This window comes from Corvus cornix, chromosome 2, assembly GCF_000738735.6.
Source record: "Corvus cornix cornix isolate S_Up_H32 chromosome 2, ASM73873v5, whole genome shotgun sequence".
In the NCBI taxonomy this organism is placed as follows: Eukaryota; Metazoa; Chordata; class Aves; order Passeriformes; family Corvidae; genus Corvus; species Corvus cornix.
The window spans coordinates 73828641-73846690 of record NC_046333.1 but is presented as its reverse complement, the minus strand read 5'-3'; the positions used below and the strand labels follow the sequence as shown (position 1 = coordinate 73846690).

Here is an 18050-nt window from a genome sequence, read left to right as displayed (position 1 = left end):
TAAAGATGATCACTCTCTTCCAGAGATTCTGGATTTTATTATATTATTCTTATTTTCATCCATTTGTTAGCAGAAAATAGAGGAAAATATAGAATTAAAAGGCACTTAATTTTTTATTCTGCACTTTTCTGGTTTTCTGAAATACTCTTTTGTGATTTCTCTTTGGGGCTACTGCTTTAACAAATTTAGACTTTGGGCTTCTATTTAAGTTGTTTATTTTCCAGTTAGGGCATCCAGTTCCTTATCTGGAGGAATGATACAAAAGGATTCCAAGAAGAAATACATGTGTGCTCAATCTTATTCACATCTGTATGCTCATCCTGACTCTTGAAGCATTCTTACGGCTGACTTCAGAAATATAGAATATATGTTGCTAGAATGGACTGGTCTGGATTTGGGTTCTTCTATTCCACTTTAAAAAAATTACAAACCTACTTTCATTCATTCAAATTCAAATGCTAAAAATTCCAGTTCCAGTATTTTTTATATTCCTAAGTGCCAGCTAAATGTCAACTAAACAGAGGAAAGAATAACTCAGATACCTTCTTTTGCTTTCATATTAGAAGCCAAAGAACATTTTTTACTGTTTATATCCTTTTCCTCAAGGAAAAGTATACAAAGTCTCCTTCAAAGTAAAATTCCCCTTTACTTTTGTCTTTTATGGACACTTCCTCAACTTAAACTACATCATGGTACTTATTCTATCATCCCTCATAAAATATAAACATTTCATAGACTTAATATTTCTCGGGCAGTGCCAAAGCACTGGATCTTATTCACTTCTCTTTTATTCATGCCTCTCAATTGACTCTAATAAAGTTGGACTAAGTGATAATGTTAAACATGGACATCATGCCTTTTTCCTATCTATTCCCATTGAGTTCCTTCCTTACAAATAGATTTCAAATTAAATATGACAGGTGCACTGCCAACGTTTTTCTTTCAGGTAATATCAGCAATTTAAATTCTTAATGGAAAGGATTTCTCTATTTTCCATATATCTTTAAAGGAAGCATCCTTGGACTCTTTGCATTACACATAGTAGTATATTTTTTCCCTTCTCATGCTCACAAAATATTACTTTATTATTAAAATGTGTTTTATAAGTATATTATCAAATATTTTATTTTATAAAATAAGTAAAAATAATATTTTATACTCTCATGTTTATAAAATAAATCCTTATTCTGTTATACTACTTCTACTGCTCTCAGAGATATTAGCTTCTGGAAATTATTTTGTGAAGATGCATATTAATCACAAGATTCAATGGGTATTTTATTGTCTCTCTTAGCAATGCCATCATCCAGGGCTGATTTTGCAAACCATTACAGTAAATCATGAGAAGTAAATAACTTTTGAGAATTTATCGGTTAGTTGTTTCCCATAGCCTATGGATTTTATGCTTACTTATCTTACGAGAGAATCTGTCTCTGCTGTAAGAAAGTGAAGCACTTAGGTAATCATGATAACTTCTGATGAGTGTGTGCTGGTGAATATTATCTATCACTTTATATATTTGAACAAAACTCAGAGAATTATTTTCCTGTTATACTGTATTTTTCACATCTACTATAACTCCACATTTTTACTTTTCATTGCAGCAATAATAAATAGGTGTAAATTTTTACCCATTAAGGCAAATATTTTTGAAACAAAAATAGTTAATTATTTAGAGACAGTGTTCATATATTTGTTATGAAAAAATTCACAATTAAGTTAACAAGTCCATATTAAAAAAAAAACCAAAACAACAAAAAACCCACCACCAACAACTATCAATACTGATAACAGAAAGAAAAAGAAAAGACATTTGTAGGAACATATTTTGCATAATTTTGATATATTAATTGATTTACATACTTACATGCTTAAAACTGTTTGTGTCTAAAGGTACAGAAAGTTTTGGTAAATTAGACCTTAAAACACAAAGATGACACTCTTTATGTGAGTGATAGTCTCAGCTGTGACGACACTATGTAGTAACTGATGAGACAGCCATACATGCTGCATTCCGTGATGGTTCCGGTGGGCTTAGAAGAGTAAGAGTAGCTTATAGCATGGAAAAAGGATTAAAAAGTGGATGAAGATGAAACAAATGAATAAAAGCAGAAACCAGTTATTTATGATACATTGCTGGCAACAGAAATTGTTCCATGGATATTCAGAGCAGCTAGTAGCAAGTGCTTCAAATAATAAATTACTTATAACTTCCCAGTCAGCTCAAACCTGTTTGCATTTTACATAAGCAGAAGTTTTTACCTACCAACTCCAGACATCTCCGGAATACTGGCGGTGTACATGTCCTTGGTGAATTTTGGTTCATTGTCATTGATATCGTGGATTTTAATGATAAATTCAGACTCTGGCTCCACTTGTCTTCCAGTTTTTCTGTCTATAGCCTTGGCACGTAGCACATATAGGGACTTTTCTTCTCTGTCCAATTTCTTTGCAGCATGAATATCTCCTGTATTTTCATCTATAATGAACAGACTGCCAGCCCCATCTCCTGTTAATATGTATTTTAAATTTCCATCTCCTTTATCTTGGTCAGTGTGTAGCTTCAGAGAGGTAGAAAAGAAGAATTTTATAAATATATATATTGTTATTACAGACCAAATAATTCATCATATATGAATAAGTCTGTACAATCTTGACTATAATTGGGGTCAGTAGTGGTTATCTTCTGTCACTGTTGGAAAAATTGAAAATTTTAGACTTAGTCATACACAAAAAATAGCTCCAAACAAACTCATAAGGACAGAGGATGATGTAGAAGATATTAAAATAGTATTTAAAATAACAAACTTATAACAAAAATTTGTATTTCTTTGAACAGTCTGACCAGAAACTACCAGAATTCTCCTTTTTGTAAGATGACAGAGAGTGTAAAACTCCCAAATTTCTATTTTGCATTTACTTGCTGATAGGGTAACCAGCTACCTTGAAACAAATGGGTTTTAAGGATTAGAGATTCTGAACTTCCCCAAGTCACCTATAAGTGTTCTGATTTAAGTAACTTATGTTTCTAGTTGTATTGTTTTCTTTTTTATTTTTTTTTAAAGAAACATCTTATCTCTGTTGATTATTTCTTTCTTTCCAGCCCTCTCCACACAGAAGAAATAATTTTCAAGAACACTAGGAGGTAAATGTTCAAAGCATAGAGGGGTTTAACAATCCTTTTCCTACTCGACCTCCTCATAAGGGTTCAAAACTCTGTCCCTGTGAACTTACAGGCACTGGTTAGTTTGCCATATAGCACCATTATAAAAAAGTGTCTAAAACCAAAGTCAAAACAAGCCATTGAAGCTGACCCAGGCACTAGAAATTCTCATATAATGGACTTCTTCAGGTGTCTATTCCTCTTATTTCATTTACATGGCCCTGTAGTTCATTTTATTAGCTTCTGCCGCATATTTTCCTTATATAAATCCTTACAGTCACGTCTGGTCACAGATTGGTGACTTGAGTCCTTCTGAAGTGTGAACAGAGAGAGTCTTATCCTAACATGTTTTTTAATTCTCTGAGTAGAACATAGTATATCATCAACCCGAGAAAATCTTGTTCAGTATCAGTAATGGTATCATTCTAGATAGTCACTAGAACAATAAGTTTGTTTTTGCCATATCTTTCCTTGTTTCTGTATTCCTGCCAGTGTTTACCTCCATGTTTCATAGGTGAGCCTTGCAAATTTTTATTACTCTACCTGTATGAAGGATGATTGCAATAGATTTTGTCCAAATTATTCACTTTATTTTTTCCTCCATTTTAACACTGTATCATAACACCAGTCACCAAGTATTATCTGATTACTGCTTTGGCCTTCCAGAGATAAGACTGGATGAGATAACTATCCAAGGTAGGTCACCTCATAGTAAGTACTAGGAGCTACCATATTCAGTGTATATCTGTAATAAATACCTGTGAAAATTATTGAGGATTGCATGGTCATCTGCTAAAAAGAGGTCCTATACACTAAAAGCTGCAGATGAATAGCAAGCTGTAAACATAAATAGTACGAGCTTGCCAACCTCATTTTGACTGCTCATATGAGCAACTCAGCTGGTAATCCAGGGTCTACAACCTCTCAAAAGAGACAACAATAAGCAAGTAGTGGGACTGGTGATCTTTTCTATGCTAACGAGTGGTTCTGACAAAAAATCTTATATGTCCATTGTCATTCCTTTACCCATCCTCTTAACAACACACAGACACCCCCCCAGAGATAAGGTTAATTTATTTTATCCATCTGTTCAAACTGTCTACAGAGATGCCAGGTAGCTCAAACTGTGATAGATATTTTAAGCTTCCTGCTTATCTCATGTTTCTACCAAATGATAAACAGAATTTTCAAGCATGCTAAAATTGTGAATAGAATGTGATTTCCTAGCAATGAAGAGTTCCGCTGCCTATTGCCAATTTACTATTAGAAAGTACTAAAATAACATTTGCAAGCTATCACTAAATGTGACAATTTCTAATTCCTATGTATGTTTTGTTTTGCTCTTCATATTAGAGGAATCTCCATTAATCTGTGAAGCAATTTTGCAACATCATAGCTTGTGAAAAAGAAAAGGGTCCATTTTCATATATAAGAATAAATAAAGCAAAACATTATCTGGCATGTTATAAAAATAAAATACTAGTTGTGTGAAGCAGAGCAATTAAGCCCTCTTCTTACTATTTGAAATTATGTAATTACAAAATATGCTTTTAACTTATGAGACAAAGTAACTTCAAACAATATTGTGAAGGTTTCTGCAGAGTAAGTATACTGATAAATATATTTGTAAAGAGATACTGCAATGTAATTCTGACAATCTATACTGTGTTTCTTGATGACTGGTAATCTTCTGTAAACTGTTTAAATATTTTGAATTTATAATATAAAATACAATTCCAGCTTTTCAAATGTTAATTATCCTATATAAAGTCTACAGAAAATTGTCTTCAGTAAATCACATGCAAAAATGTGGTGTGCTATAATAATCATGCCCTTTTATTGACTAAAACCAAGGAACAAGAACAGAAAAATTTTCTAATTCATATTTCCAGTTACAGTAAATCAGTTTACATACAAAATATTTTGTGGAATTTTTTTCATTAGTAAACTGTTTAGGTGTGTGAAAGAGGCTCAGATGTTCAAAATGGAAAATAATATCAACACATGTGATCTGAAGTAATCTTTGATTGCTGTCATTTCCCTCTACATTTTACAGACTCAGCAGGTCTGGGAATGCCCACCATTTACAGAAAGCAAAAAGTCATTCCTGTTGTTTACTCTGCATGACCTTTCTCTAGTTGGAGTGGGGTAAGTTAGAAAGCAAAAACTCCACATGGGTGGAAAATGAATTTGTCAAACGTTTCCTTTCTCATATCACAAATTGTTCATTCTGCAAGTCAGATAACCATGAAACATTTTGATAAATGAAAAAACAAACAAGCCAACATCCCCCTCCCCTAATCAAACCTATAAAGAAAAATCCAAACAAGCCTCCAAAAAAACCCCAAACAAAAGCAGATAATACATTAGATTCCTCAGTATGTATGTATAGTACGTAGTGACCACAGATAACAAGTGCCATCCCCATTAATTCATTTGAAACATGTTGGAAATGAAGACATAACCCAGATGCACTGCTGAGTATCTTGATTTCTTAATAATCTTTTGCACATATTTCTCTGTCTGTATTCTTCTGTGTGACTGGCTAAATAGTTCTCAACACAGCTTTTCCTGTGGATCATCAGAGAAAAATATATTGGTAATGGTTAGGGGTGTGACAATTAGCTATTTTTGTAACAATGTGTATCTTATAAATATGGGCATACTTATAAATTCTCTCTCAATCTTTTTTTTTCCTTTTTTTTTTTTTACGTAGATGAAGTGTGCCTCTAAAATTAGCATGTCTATCCAATTTTGTGAAACTGAATTTTTATGTGATGTGATGAGGTAATTGAAATCTTGATGTTCTCAAAAATCTTACCCTAAATGTTACTCTGATTTCCAATAAATAAATGAGTAAGCAAGCAGAGATTATCTCAGAGTTCTGTAGCATAATTTCATTTTCCCTAAATCAAGTACCTTGCTCCTCTAGCTTACACTTCACCCTTGTCTAATACTCAATATTCATCAAAAAAGGTGTTTATGGCACATAACTTCTTGGTTTCAGGCAGTATTTTATTTGAGTATACATTCTTACTATGTCTGAGGTTAATTCATGACTTCTCTCAAAACTGCTATTTTTATACATAGTAGAGAAGTCATCAGTATTCTTTGAAGTGAGAATATATCTCAAATTAAGTTCAGAAATTGGTATGGAATGTCAAAAAAAATATGGAGGAAAAATAAAATAGCCTTGCCTTAGAAAAGGGTTCCTTAAAGGTCCATGTTTCTTATTAATTCGGTTTTAATTTACTAAATTTCCTCAAAATTGTAGCAGATCACATTCTCAACTCTTTCTAATAGACAATAACTCTTTTCAAGTTAGGCAGACATATAATCAGTGGAAGAAGAGAGAATCAATGGACACAGTAAACAAATTATACAGTTATATGAATGCATTTCTGCATTTAGAAGCAAGAAATTGCCAGATTTCATTTAGATTTCATTTTATTTGTAGTTTTCTTCTGTACAACTATTGTTGCAGAAGAAAAGGGTTAAAAAAGAGCAAGAGCTACTTATTACTAGTGAGATGGTTATGAATAAATACAGTGAAAACATTTATTTGTTTGCCTAAATTCAGAAAAGAGGTATAATCTTTGTGGAGACAGGGGAGGGGAAATTAAAGACAAAGACACATCTGGAGAGGACAGACCCATGTTTAACTTGTGGTAGGCACTCTAATAATGCTTACAAATTAGGAGTGCCTCTGTATCTTGGTATAGAAAAAGGTCTGTTACTACAGATCTCTTACCTCCACTGCCTCCACCCATACAGTTGTGTCATGGGTTAGCAAGCATAGTCCCGGAAGTGATGTTCTTGCTAAGGGGTGCTCACAGCTTCCTCTGTGACCTGACAGAACCTATCAGCTGGCCAGTTTGAAGATGGACAATTCTTTAAGCCACTTAAAGTTGTGACCACCTCTGCGATCCACACTTAAGAATAGACACACCCCAGGCAGAGGCTCTGTCTCGTTTCTGGTGCTGGGACAGGTGGCTTCAGGCCCTGTGCGGGGGCCAGCGGGCCCGGCCCAGGCCACGGCCATCCTGGAGCCGATGGGCCCTGTTCCACCTGTGGAACCCCCCCCACAGCAGGGCTGTGGGCAGCCAGAGCACCCCAGCTCCCCCTCTCCAGTGCGGCCAAGATTCAGCTGAAGCTGCCCTGCTGTCCGGCAAAAGCTCATGTGACCAACAGTGATAAGCGACATTCCAGCTGCAAGGCCTAGGTGAGATTAACCCTTTTAGTGCTGTGAAAACTTGAGGGAGGAGAAAGAGGAGATGCTTAAAGCTGAAATTCTGTTGTAAAGCTATGATATATCAGAGTACCCATTGTAATTTCATGAAGGCATGGGGGGTGGAGCATTCAACTTGTACTTGAGAGCAAAGGCACCTGCGCTGAGATAGGCAGATGCTGAAGCAGCTGTAATTTCATGAGAAATTTGAACAGGGAGAGATGGAAGCAATGAGGACTTTTGCTCCAAATGGAAAAGAAGACCTCAGTTCCTAGAAATGCTCCCAGAGATAGTCCTAGAGGATAGTCCTGAGATGAGAAGATGAGGAGGACCCTTTTCTCCCAGGGAAGGAGAAGGGCCTCTGTTCTTAGAGATGAAATGCTCCCAGAGATGGGTGAAGAGAACTTTTGTTTTTGAGCGACTCAACCTTAAATTTATACCTCAGTAATTCAAGAGTGGACCCTCGAAAGCAGTTGTGGGAAAAGCTGCAAGTTGTGGGAAGGGACTCACATGTGAGCAGAGAACCAACCTGGGCGGCTGTCTCGCTGTGATAATGCTTTCATAACATGGGCAAGAGAGACTCCTCTTCCTAAATGGACTGAACAAGGTTATTATGGAAGTGGTAAACAGACTGAACATCTCAAGGGCTGTCTTTTTACATTGTCAGTGGGAGAAGGGAGAAAGGTTGGGGGGGGAGGAGAAGTGTTCTGAAGGTGTGGTATGATTTTTTTTCTTCTTTTAGGTCTGTTAATAAACTTCTTTATATTCTTTCAAGTTTGGTGCCTGCTTTGCGTTTCTCCTAATTCTTATCTCACAGAAGATAAACAGTAACGAGTATTTTGGACCAAACCACTACAAGTTGTCTCCAGCAGAGGAATTCTGATGTCCTATGGTCTATTTGCCTGTAAATACCTTCTAGTAGGCATGGGCAATTTTCTTTCCTTACCTTTAAAGTGAAGAAAATACATTGGGGGGTTGTTGTGGTCAAGTGAACTCTTTAGAGACACTGAATTGGTATATTTGCATATTTTAGTGGGAGATGAACACCATCCTAATTTCCGCATTGTCCTAGTGAAACTACCATCAGAACACAAATGAATCTTTTAAAGGCTATCGAGGAATTAGGATTGCATGGAGCAGCAATCAAAGTTAGAATACAGATGTACATGGGAGGGCCAAAAGGTACAAATGCAGAGCTTTAAAGTTAGGAATGTTGTAAGGTGGGAAGGAGGTGTCCAAATGTTTCATAAACTTATCAGATAGGTAGGTAGGTGATTTAAATGTGATCTGGAGGACGAGTGAATTCATGGGCATGCCTAGTCCCAGACCCAAACACCTGAAACTCCAAACGCTCTAATATCCTGGCCACAGGGGAGTGAGCAGAAGTTCCTATTTGTCTCAGCTATTTTTGTTTCCTCTCCTCAGACCATGCCATGGAGGAATGGGAGGAAGATGCAAAACTGAATCTTTTCTTGGCATGGGGAAGCAGTTCTGGGTACCACAGGTTAGATACAGAAATGTTGTATTACCTTTCTTTCTGTGTTCACTGTCAAACACATGGCCTTGTATATTGTGTATTGTGCAATATTGTGCTTGGCATTCATCCTTACTCACTATTTAGTGTGTGTAAAAAGTAAAAAGTCCTTTCAGTAAAAGTCCTACAAATTACATTAGACAATCTTACTGTTCTCACAATGTTTATTAACTCCATCCTGTGGAACTGTGAAGGTATTTTCATAATTTCTGTGATTTTGCTATTATAATCTAAAGGGATTAATTCCCCTTTTGCATTATATTTCTGTGATGGAATTCTGAAGGAATCTGGTATACAGCAGTCTTTTTTGTGATTTTTTTCCACTTCCACCAGTAAAGTTAGATTGTATTTGTATTTATACAAATCACTGAAAATGTTAATGGTAAATTTGTGAATACCTCTGTGTATTTCAGATGTCCAGAGCAGTAGCGTATTTCATGCTGTTTGTTAATTTTATCTGGAATAGTGTTTTATTTTGATATGTGTAATTCAAAGGTCTTTCTTAAAGGAGTTTCTTAGGGTTTACTACCTGGATTTTTTCTTCCAGTTGATGGAGGTAAAAGAATAAAATGTGAAATGTAAATGATGCTAGTTATTTTGGTTGAGATTATCACAAGTCAGAAGGAGAAAAGTGAAAGCTATAAAAGACAAAGATTTTTAGCCCTGTGAAAATTAAAACTTATTTGTCATATACCAAATGTATTTCTATTTAAAGTTTTGATAAGCCAAAATGCAGATGTATGGATACGTGTCTGGGGCTTTTTTATTTCATGTGCAATTTATGAATCAGATGGAAAATATTCCTCCTCCTCTATCAAACCACTGTATATCCAGTCTCAGTTTCTGGCACAGCTAAGGTGTTTCCACACAGAATCACAGAACATTTTGGGTTGGAAGGGACCTTAAAGATCATATACCTTCATCCCACCTGCCATGGGCAGAGGCACCTTCCACATTTACCTTTGCTACAAAGTCTTTTTCTTGAATTTACCTTTTGTAACATTGCTTTCTTCATAGCTTAAGATGAAATACTTAAGCCATATGTAACTTCAAATTAAAAATATTTTTCATAAAATTAACGTAATGAAGCATTATCTTAATAGCTCTATAGCTAGAAAATATTGGGGTTTGGCTGTAATGTATCCAGACCTCCTGGCTCTGGGAAATGTATAGAGAAAGAATAATAGACTGTATATGGCATGAACTATCAACCTGAAAAAGTGTCATTAACTGTCATATTTTGTATGATGCATTCAAATATATCTTTTTAAATTTTAAAATAATAAGTATTATGGTAAGCAATGGGAAGGAACACAGAAGCATAAGATACTCAAGTGTGTCCAAAGTGACCCTTCCCGAAACCAGAGGAAAATAAAGAAAATTTCTCTATTTGTAGGATTCCTCAAATATCTTTCAATCACAATTTTTAGCTAAAGCTCCTGGCCTGAGGGAAGAAACATGCTAAGTACAGGAAAATGTGTGTATGTTTTTTTCTACAAAGCCATGTGTCTATTTACATCAAATTTCTATTCATATATGGGGATTATACTATGCTGTTTATTATGAAACTGTGAAAGAGAAAGAAATTGAGTTTTCCATGTCATCCCAGTATGTATGAAAGCACAAATTTATTTGAGTCCAGGAGACTTGACTGTAATTATCACTCTAAGCTTGCTTCAGTTAAAGAAGTTTGTGTATATAGAGGTGGGAAAGAAGGCAGTATTTGTGAGAGAGGATAAGTATTGCCCAAACCAAAATAATTTACTTCTAATCAAAAAATGAAAGTGGTGTGCTTGAAATACGGGCTGGTATCATCTCAGCCAAACCTAAAATCTCACACACAGTGCATTGAGTGCTAGTGACAGGCAGGATATTAACTAGTGCCCCTACTGTATGATTTCAGACCTTTGTGAGATCCTCAGCAGTCAGGATACAGCAGTTCAGCCAATATTCTCTTTCATTAGCATTTTAAGTAATTAAAAACTCTAAAGAAGTCTTAACAGCTGCAGTAGTTCTTCAGTGTGGATTGGAGTAGCAGTATATGCATTGCTTTAATTTTCTATTTATGTGTGTTTAATCAAAAGTTTTATGTATGTGCTAAATGGCAATGTATTTACCTGACTTGAATTTGTGACATCAGCACAAACTTCTTAATTAAACAACCAGACTCTGTGTGTGCTGGTAACCTAAGTGACTGTATATTAAACAAGGCAAATGACATTTACTTTTCTTATCTTCTGCTTTCCAGCATCTGGTTCTTGTGTTCAGCTGTCTATTGTTAGAAATTCTCTAGAGAATGATATTGTGAAAAACACTGCTGACATCAGCTGCAGGTGCTGATTTTTACTTAGTACGTAAGGGTAAATCTTGTTTCCATTCAGGAAGGGTTCAGCAGAATTCTTAGTAGTCTTTTGGTTTGAATGATACAAACACAATATGGGGAAATTTCATATATATCCACTGCATACCTAGGAAGGAGTCCTGGAAACCAGAGCTGTATTCTCAAGCGCCTCCTTTCCCTTCTTACCTTCTGTATCTCCTGTGCCCTTTATGCTAAGCTGTAGTCAAACCTGCAAAAGAGGTTGCATCCTTCTTCTACACAAGGAACTGGATTTCAGAGCACATAGGATTTTTTCTCTCTCTAGTCTCCAAATCACCCTGAGTTAACAGGTTTTCAGCCTGATGAAAAGAGCCAACTTTTTTTATTATTATTTATGGTTTGCCATACACAGTCATTTTTCTCTTCCACAACATGAGATACAGATTTAGGGGAAGTGACTCCAGTCATCAATTGTGTCCACAGGTCAAAATTATGACATCATAACATTAAGCACTGTCACTTTAATCAATCCCTGGAACAGGTGTTAAATCCATCATTTTTTTAAAGGCTTCCCAATAACAGAAATTTCTTTCTCATGGATTTTTCTTTCATCAGAAACTCCTGAGTGAAATCTGTCTGTGTGCATGACTTCTCTTGCTGTTCTAGAGCCACTCATATTGTCCTTTAGTTCCAAAAGATGTGCACAAAGATAGGCAGGAATAAAAGCTCTGGCCCGGGAAGCAACATGAGTTTGTCATATGGACGGATCATCTCTTACCCTCTGCAGAACTAATTGCTCTGAGCTCCGCTCTATACTAATAAGCTTACAAGAAATACTCTAATAGGGGAAACCAATGTCTTTTTTAGCCAAGTACTTTATCTCAGAGGCAACAGGAGGTGCTGGTTTGAGAGAGTATTCAGTCTGACCACCGTACTTTTTGATTATTTTAGTGTCCCTGCCTCCCAGAATTCAGATTGTAATAGACCTGTGTGTGGTTTTGTGATTTCTTTTTTCTTTTCTTTTCTTTTTTCTTTTCTTTTTTCTTTTCTTTTCTTTTCTTTTCTTTTTTCTTTTCTTTTCTTTTCTTTTCTTTTCTTTTCTTTTCTTTTCTTTTCTTTTCTTTTCTTTTCTTTTCTTTTCTTTTCTTTTTTCTTTTCTTTTCTTTTCTTTTCTCTTCTTTTTTCTTTTCTTTTCTTTTTTCTTTTCCTTTACCTTTTCTTTTCCTTTTCTTTTCTTTTCTTTTCCTTTTCTTTTCCTTTTCTTTTCCTTTTCCTTTTCCTTTTCCTTTTCCTTTTCCTTTTCCTTTTCCTTTCCTTTTCCTTTTCCTTTTCCTTTCCTTTTCTTTTTCCTTTCCTTTTCCTTTTCTTTTCCTTTCCTTTTCCTTTTCCTTTCCTTTCCTTTTCCTTTCCTTTCCTTTCCTTTCCTTTCCTTTCCTTTCCTTTCCTTTCCTTTCCTTTCCTTTCCTTTCCTTTCCTTTCCTTTCCTTTCCTTTCCTTTCCTTTCCTTTCCTTTCCCTTTCCCTTTCCCTTTCCCTTTCCCTTTCCTTTCCTTTCCCTTTCCCTTTCCCTTTCCCTTTCCCTTTCCCTTTCCCTTTCCCTTTCCCTTTCCTTTTCCCCTTTCCTTTCCCTTTTCCTTTCCCTTTCCTTTTCCCCTTTCCTTTCCCTTTTCCTTTCCTTTCCCCTTTCCTTTCCCTTTTCCTTTCCTTTCCCTTTTCCTTTTCCTTTCCCTTTTCCTTTCCCTTTTCCTTTTCCTTTTCCTTTTCCTTTTCCTTTTCCTTTTCCTTTTCCTTTTCCTTTTCTCTTATCTTTATCTTTAAACTTGTCTGGTTATCCATTGTCCCAGCTTTGGACAAGGGCTGTATTGACTGAATATACTGAATGTTAAAGTGTTTCCAGGGATGGGTCATCCACAACAATCTAAAGAATATATCAATAACAGGAATATTTAAGCATTTCGTCACTCCTGATCATAATTTCATATGTATATATATATACACTTATAGACAGTTGTGCACTGATCAAGACTGCATGATTTTTAGAAAGTCATACAGTATAATAGAATAGTAAGATATTGAGGTGTAAACCAATACAATTGGAGTGTTTTTTGGCCTTAAATATGTAAACAGACTTCCACGTTTTCAACACCAAGCAAGCAAAACCAGACTGCAGACATCCGGATTGAAATGTAGATTCTTTTTAAGCTGCTGGATATGTAGTTTCCAGAAATATTCAAAATGAGTTCTTTATTATCCTTAAAAAATACTTGCTTTTACATGAATGCATTTCAAACCTAAAAAGTTATTATGCTGAGTGTCATGATTATTGATTCACAATGATCTCTACCACAAAGCTTCATTTTAAAATGATGTATTTTTCCTAAGATCCTGCTCTGCAAACTGGTAAACTAAATATTTTGTGGATACTGTACACACCTCACAAGAAGAAATTCATTAATTCCTCAATACTCATTTCAGAATTCCATTGTTATGTGGTGACACTTTAAATACCTTAAATTTTTATCTAAAACCGAATTCTCAGGTGAACAGTACTGGAAAGAAGGTAAGGTCATTGCTTGACTTAAAGTATCACTAAGGTCCTTTGCTACTGCTTATTTATTGACAAAGTTGACCAAGCCAAAAAAAAAAAAAAAAAAAAAAAAAAAAAGAAACAAAAAGAAAAACACAGACAAATTAATTTTAAGTATTATACTGTTTTTCTGTTCTGCTGACTGTATTGAAAATGTATATTGTCACACCAACTCAAGACTAGTCAGTGAAAGTATACTGTGGAGTTATCCATGCCATACCTTCATCAGTCTGAGTGCAATTCCCCTGCCCCATGTCTGCTCCAAGACAGATAGGCACATGCCTAATTCCTGGTAAAATTCAGGAAGCAGATTCTCAAAGGTAGATATATCAAAGAAAAAGGTTTTAATCAGGACAGAACATAATAAGCACCAAGCCTTAAATCTGTGTTATGTAAAGGTAGCTTCCTAAGTGAAGCTATTGTTTCATGAAAACCAGTAGTTAGGAAAATTTATTCAATGTATTTTTTTTCTTATTTGTCACTAATTTTGTATTTATTCAAATTTGCACTACGTACTCATATGGTTCTTTTAAATCTTATTTCAAAATACCATCCGTGGAAGGTCATAACTGTAAATTAGGGCAAAGACAAGGCAGTGGCTGGAATAGTTATCAACACTTCTTAATGACTTCCAGGGCACAACAGAAACTGATAAGTGTAACTCCATTTGGAGGGGGCCTGAGATGGAGTTTGGGCTCTGCATAAACCACAGGCTGATTGTACCTGTCTGATTAAACATGAAGATCATGGCTTAGAGGGGAGCCAGGATAAGGCTCCCTGGGGCTTCAGATGAAAACTCCATGAAAGAGAAGTGGTGCCTAGAGAAATCAAAAAATAAGGCCCAAACCAAGCATAAAGCCCTGCAGACCAACAGTGTTGCTTCATGTTTAATTTAATAGCTGAATCTGAAAGCTTGTCAGATGAAGTGAGATTAAGAAGGAGACATTAGACAATGCAGGACTTATTTAGAAGGGGTTTTAAAAAAAATTCTTAATGCAAATATTAATTAAAAGAAAAACACAGCAGGCGATGCATAAGGGAAGAGTTAAACTACTATCAGTTTAACAGAAAGGATATTCAAAGCATTTGCATGTGGTTAAAGCATATAAAATTCTGAATGTATTGATGCTAATTTTCTAATAACTTGATGAAAAAGGATTTGTGGGGCTAGAACTGAAGAATTCAATGATGACTGTTTCCATTCTTTTCTGAAATCCATTTTTATCTAAGAAAGTACTCTGTACTTTGGAGTACAGCAGACATAATAAAACTGGTTGTTTTGCTAATTATCCTACAACTTCATCTGGAGTCAAACTTTGACAATGTTCTAGTTAATCATTTGAAAATAGGTTTTAAGATAGAGCTTGAGATTTCGCTATTATTTAAAATAAGTAAACAGGAGTGCTCTTTTTTTTTCAAATCGTTTTCACTCTTGATGAGTGCTGTCCTTTCTGTCTTGACCTCTACAAATAGATAAGCCTTGCCATTATGTGAGTTTGTCCCTATCCAGAAGCTATTCCATTCTGCATCAAACTGTTGGCATTGACTTGATATGTGACCTCAAGTCACTGTTTCAGCAACTTTGTTGCAATTTTCTCCTCAGAAGAAATATTTTGTCATTGCCTGTCTCACCATAGGTGATGTTCATTTATTGTAAAATACTTTTATACGTTTCATTGAATGATACTTAAGGAAGTGGAAATTATTAATCTTAGAATCATGATTTTAGCATTTTACTTATCCTTTTTGATCCTCATCAAAGAGATCAACATAAATCCTTTCTTTATCCTAAAGATTTACATGAATATATACACACATATTTTCATAATTTTTAGGACCATAAAATGATTTTAAATTACAGGGGGTTTGTTTCTTTTACACACTATGAAGTTAGACCAGATTTAGCCACCTGAAATATGAAGAAAATTAATTGCAGTGTCTACAATAAGATGAAAACAGAATGGGTGATTCCTTTTCCCTCAGTACTTTTAAGGGACTAAAAAATTTCTTCTGCTATAGATTCATATTTTTCCCTTCATGCCTTTCTGTATGTGATTCTAAATTTTTCATACGGAGTGTGTGGGAATCAAACCATGACCTCTTCCATTTCATAATTACTAGCCTTTATGGAGATGAATGCATTTACATGTTCTGTGAAACTCATCCCAAGACACTTCCGTGATTTATTTTGCTTTCTTGCAACAACCCTCCTTCCATTTGCTTCAGTGACAATGTATACAGAAATACTTGCTCCCATGCCAAATTCCTCTTTAAATTCATTTTCTTGTCCACACCTAATTAATATAGGTTTAAAATTAAAGGCAAATATACACAGTTATTTCTTTTAGTCAGTTGTTTTACACAGCACATACAATCTTTTTTTCATTTTTTTTTTCTTAATTATTGTTTTAAAGGAATTTTAGTGTCACCATTTTAAATACAAATGTTGCAATGGTGGAGAGAAAAGGAAAGCAAATGCTTTCAATATTTTATTTTTCATTTCTTAATTTGTTCCTATCAGTCAGCTACCTGACCCAGTTGTATATGAACATTTAATGGTCTGTTACCTCCTGGTATTTGACAGTATTTATTCATCAGAAATGCTTATTAAAAAGAAAAATATGTTTACTTCCACAGTCCCTGTAAGACTGAACTATCAGAAGAGCACCATTTTTAAAGGTTGCATTAGTACTTGCAACATTTTTATCAGTTTGATATATTAGTGTTTAATTCCACTTTAACTGCATAGAAGTTGTAAACCAGAACTTTTCTATAAGAACCAAATTTATTCTCAATATTTGGAAATGTAGTTTATTTCAGCTCTTAATTGGAAATACGTAGTAACGGCTAGAAATTCGAAAGGCAAAAATGGCTACAGGTGGTGACAAAAAGCACAAATTTTAAGTTAGGTATATTTTTTTAATGAGTGCTTGAGTAGAAGTATAACAGTATCCCACTTAGTATCTCTGTCTTTGTCATTGTTACGCATTAGGAAAAATTAAAGCAATTGATTTTGTCACAAATTCAAGCACTGTTCACCAAGTTGGTAACTAGTAAATATTTTGGTTCTGTATCTTCCTCCATTTCATCATGTACCCTGGTACACCATTCAGCCCAATACTTCATGGCTACTGTCATTATATTCCAGAGCTTTTGTTTTGTAATATTGTGTGGGAACACCTCATACACAGACATGTTCTGAGGGAAGCATCACTAGAGAAATGTTGTCAATTACAATTTATGGATGGAAAAAATGAAGTAAAATTTATATAAAACAAAAATATAATCAAATTTTATTAATAATTATTTCCACCATTACCAATTAGTTTTATGGCAGGAAAGGGGCTAAAAATTAATTTTTGTAGCTGAATCAACCATTCCAAAAACCTCTTTGAGATTCTGTTAAGAGTTTTATAACTAAAACAAGGGCGAATTGGTGCCATTTCTCCTTAGGGTCCTCCTATGAAAATGGAGAATACATAACAAACTTTCTCTTCAGTTAAAAAACTCTGTTAATATTATCACCCTGGTTGTCATTTCCTTGAACTCAAAATTTGACAAAACAGTTATAGTGGCTTCCATCTGAAATGGGCATACTTGTCTCTGAAATGTGAAGCAAGACAGGGATGAATTTGGAGCTTCTGAAATGTTCATGGAGGCTGTAATGCTTTCTTATTATTTTTACTACATTCTGCTGTGTAGAAACAGAAAAGAGGCATTTCAGCAGTTTCTTGACCCTAGATTGATGTAAGTGTGAGCAGAAGTTAGCCCGGCGTGTTTGTGCTGCTACAGCAGTATATACGGTTACATACGTGGTTGTGTATTTCCAAAAATTATGAGTACACAGGTTCCTCTTTTGATTGATACCCAGCATAGTGTTAAATTGGCCAATTACATGGACCAGACTAACATTGTTTTTCATTTTCCAGAAGACTGAAATGTGTGATGATTCCTGCAATAGACAAGATTTGATGTATCGGGCACATACAGGAAGAAAAGTCTTGCTGTTCTTGGCAGTTTCTTGTTGACAGCTTCCCTATTCGTTGTCAAGACGACTATTCATAACTCCCTCCTTGACAGACAAGTCATTGCACAACACCATCCTCTGATGCTGTCAAATTGACCTTTTTAGGGAGTCACATTTTGTTTTGCTCTGATGAGTTTTGCACTCTATCACCAGGCTGGCAGGTACCACTAAACCACAATATAGTCAAAGCAC

The 18050-nt window shown here is 35.1% G+C and overlaps 1 protein-coding gene across 3 annotated transcripts in view; it reads right to left on the bottom strand.

Annotated features, from left to right (window-relative positions):
• Positions 1–18050, bottom strand: part of CDH9 (cadherin 9) — a 98061-nt gene that overhangs the window by 42545 nt on the left and 37466 nt on the right. For 2 of the 3 annotated variants that reach the window (XM_020584679.2, XM_010400170.4), the window contains one exon: positions 2267–2561. The exons of the other annotated variant lie outside the window; for it this stretch is intronic. In XM_020584679.2, the coding sequence (XP_020440268.1) occupies positions 2267–2561 (295 nt within the window). The remainder of the gene's footprint in view (positions 1–2266; positions 2562–18050) is intronic. 3 annotated transcript variants of the gene reach the window in all.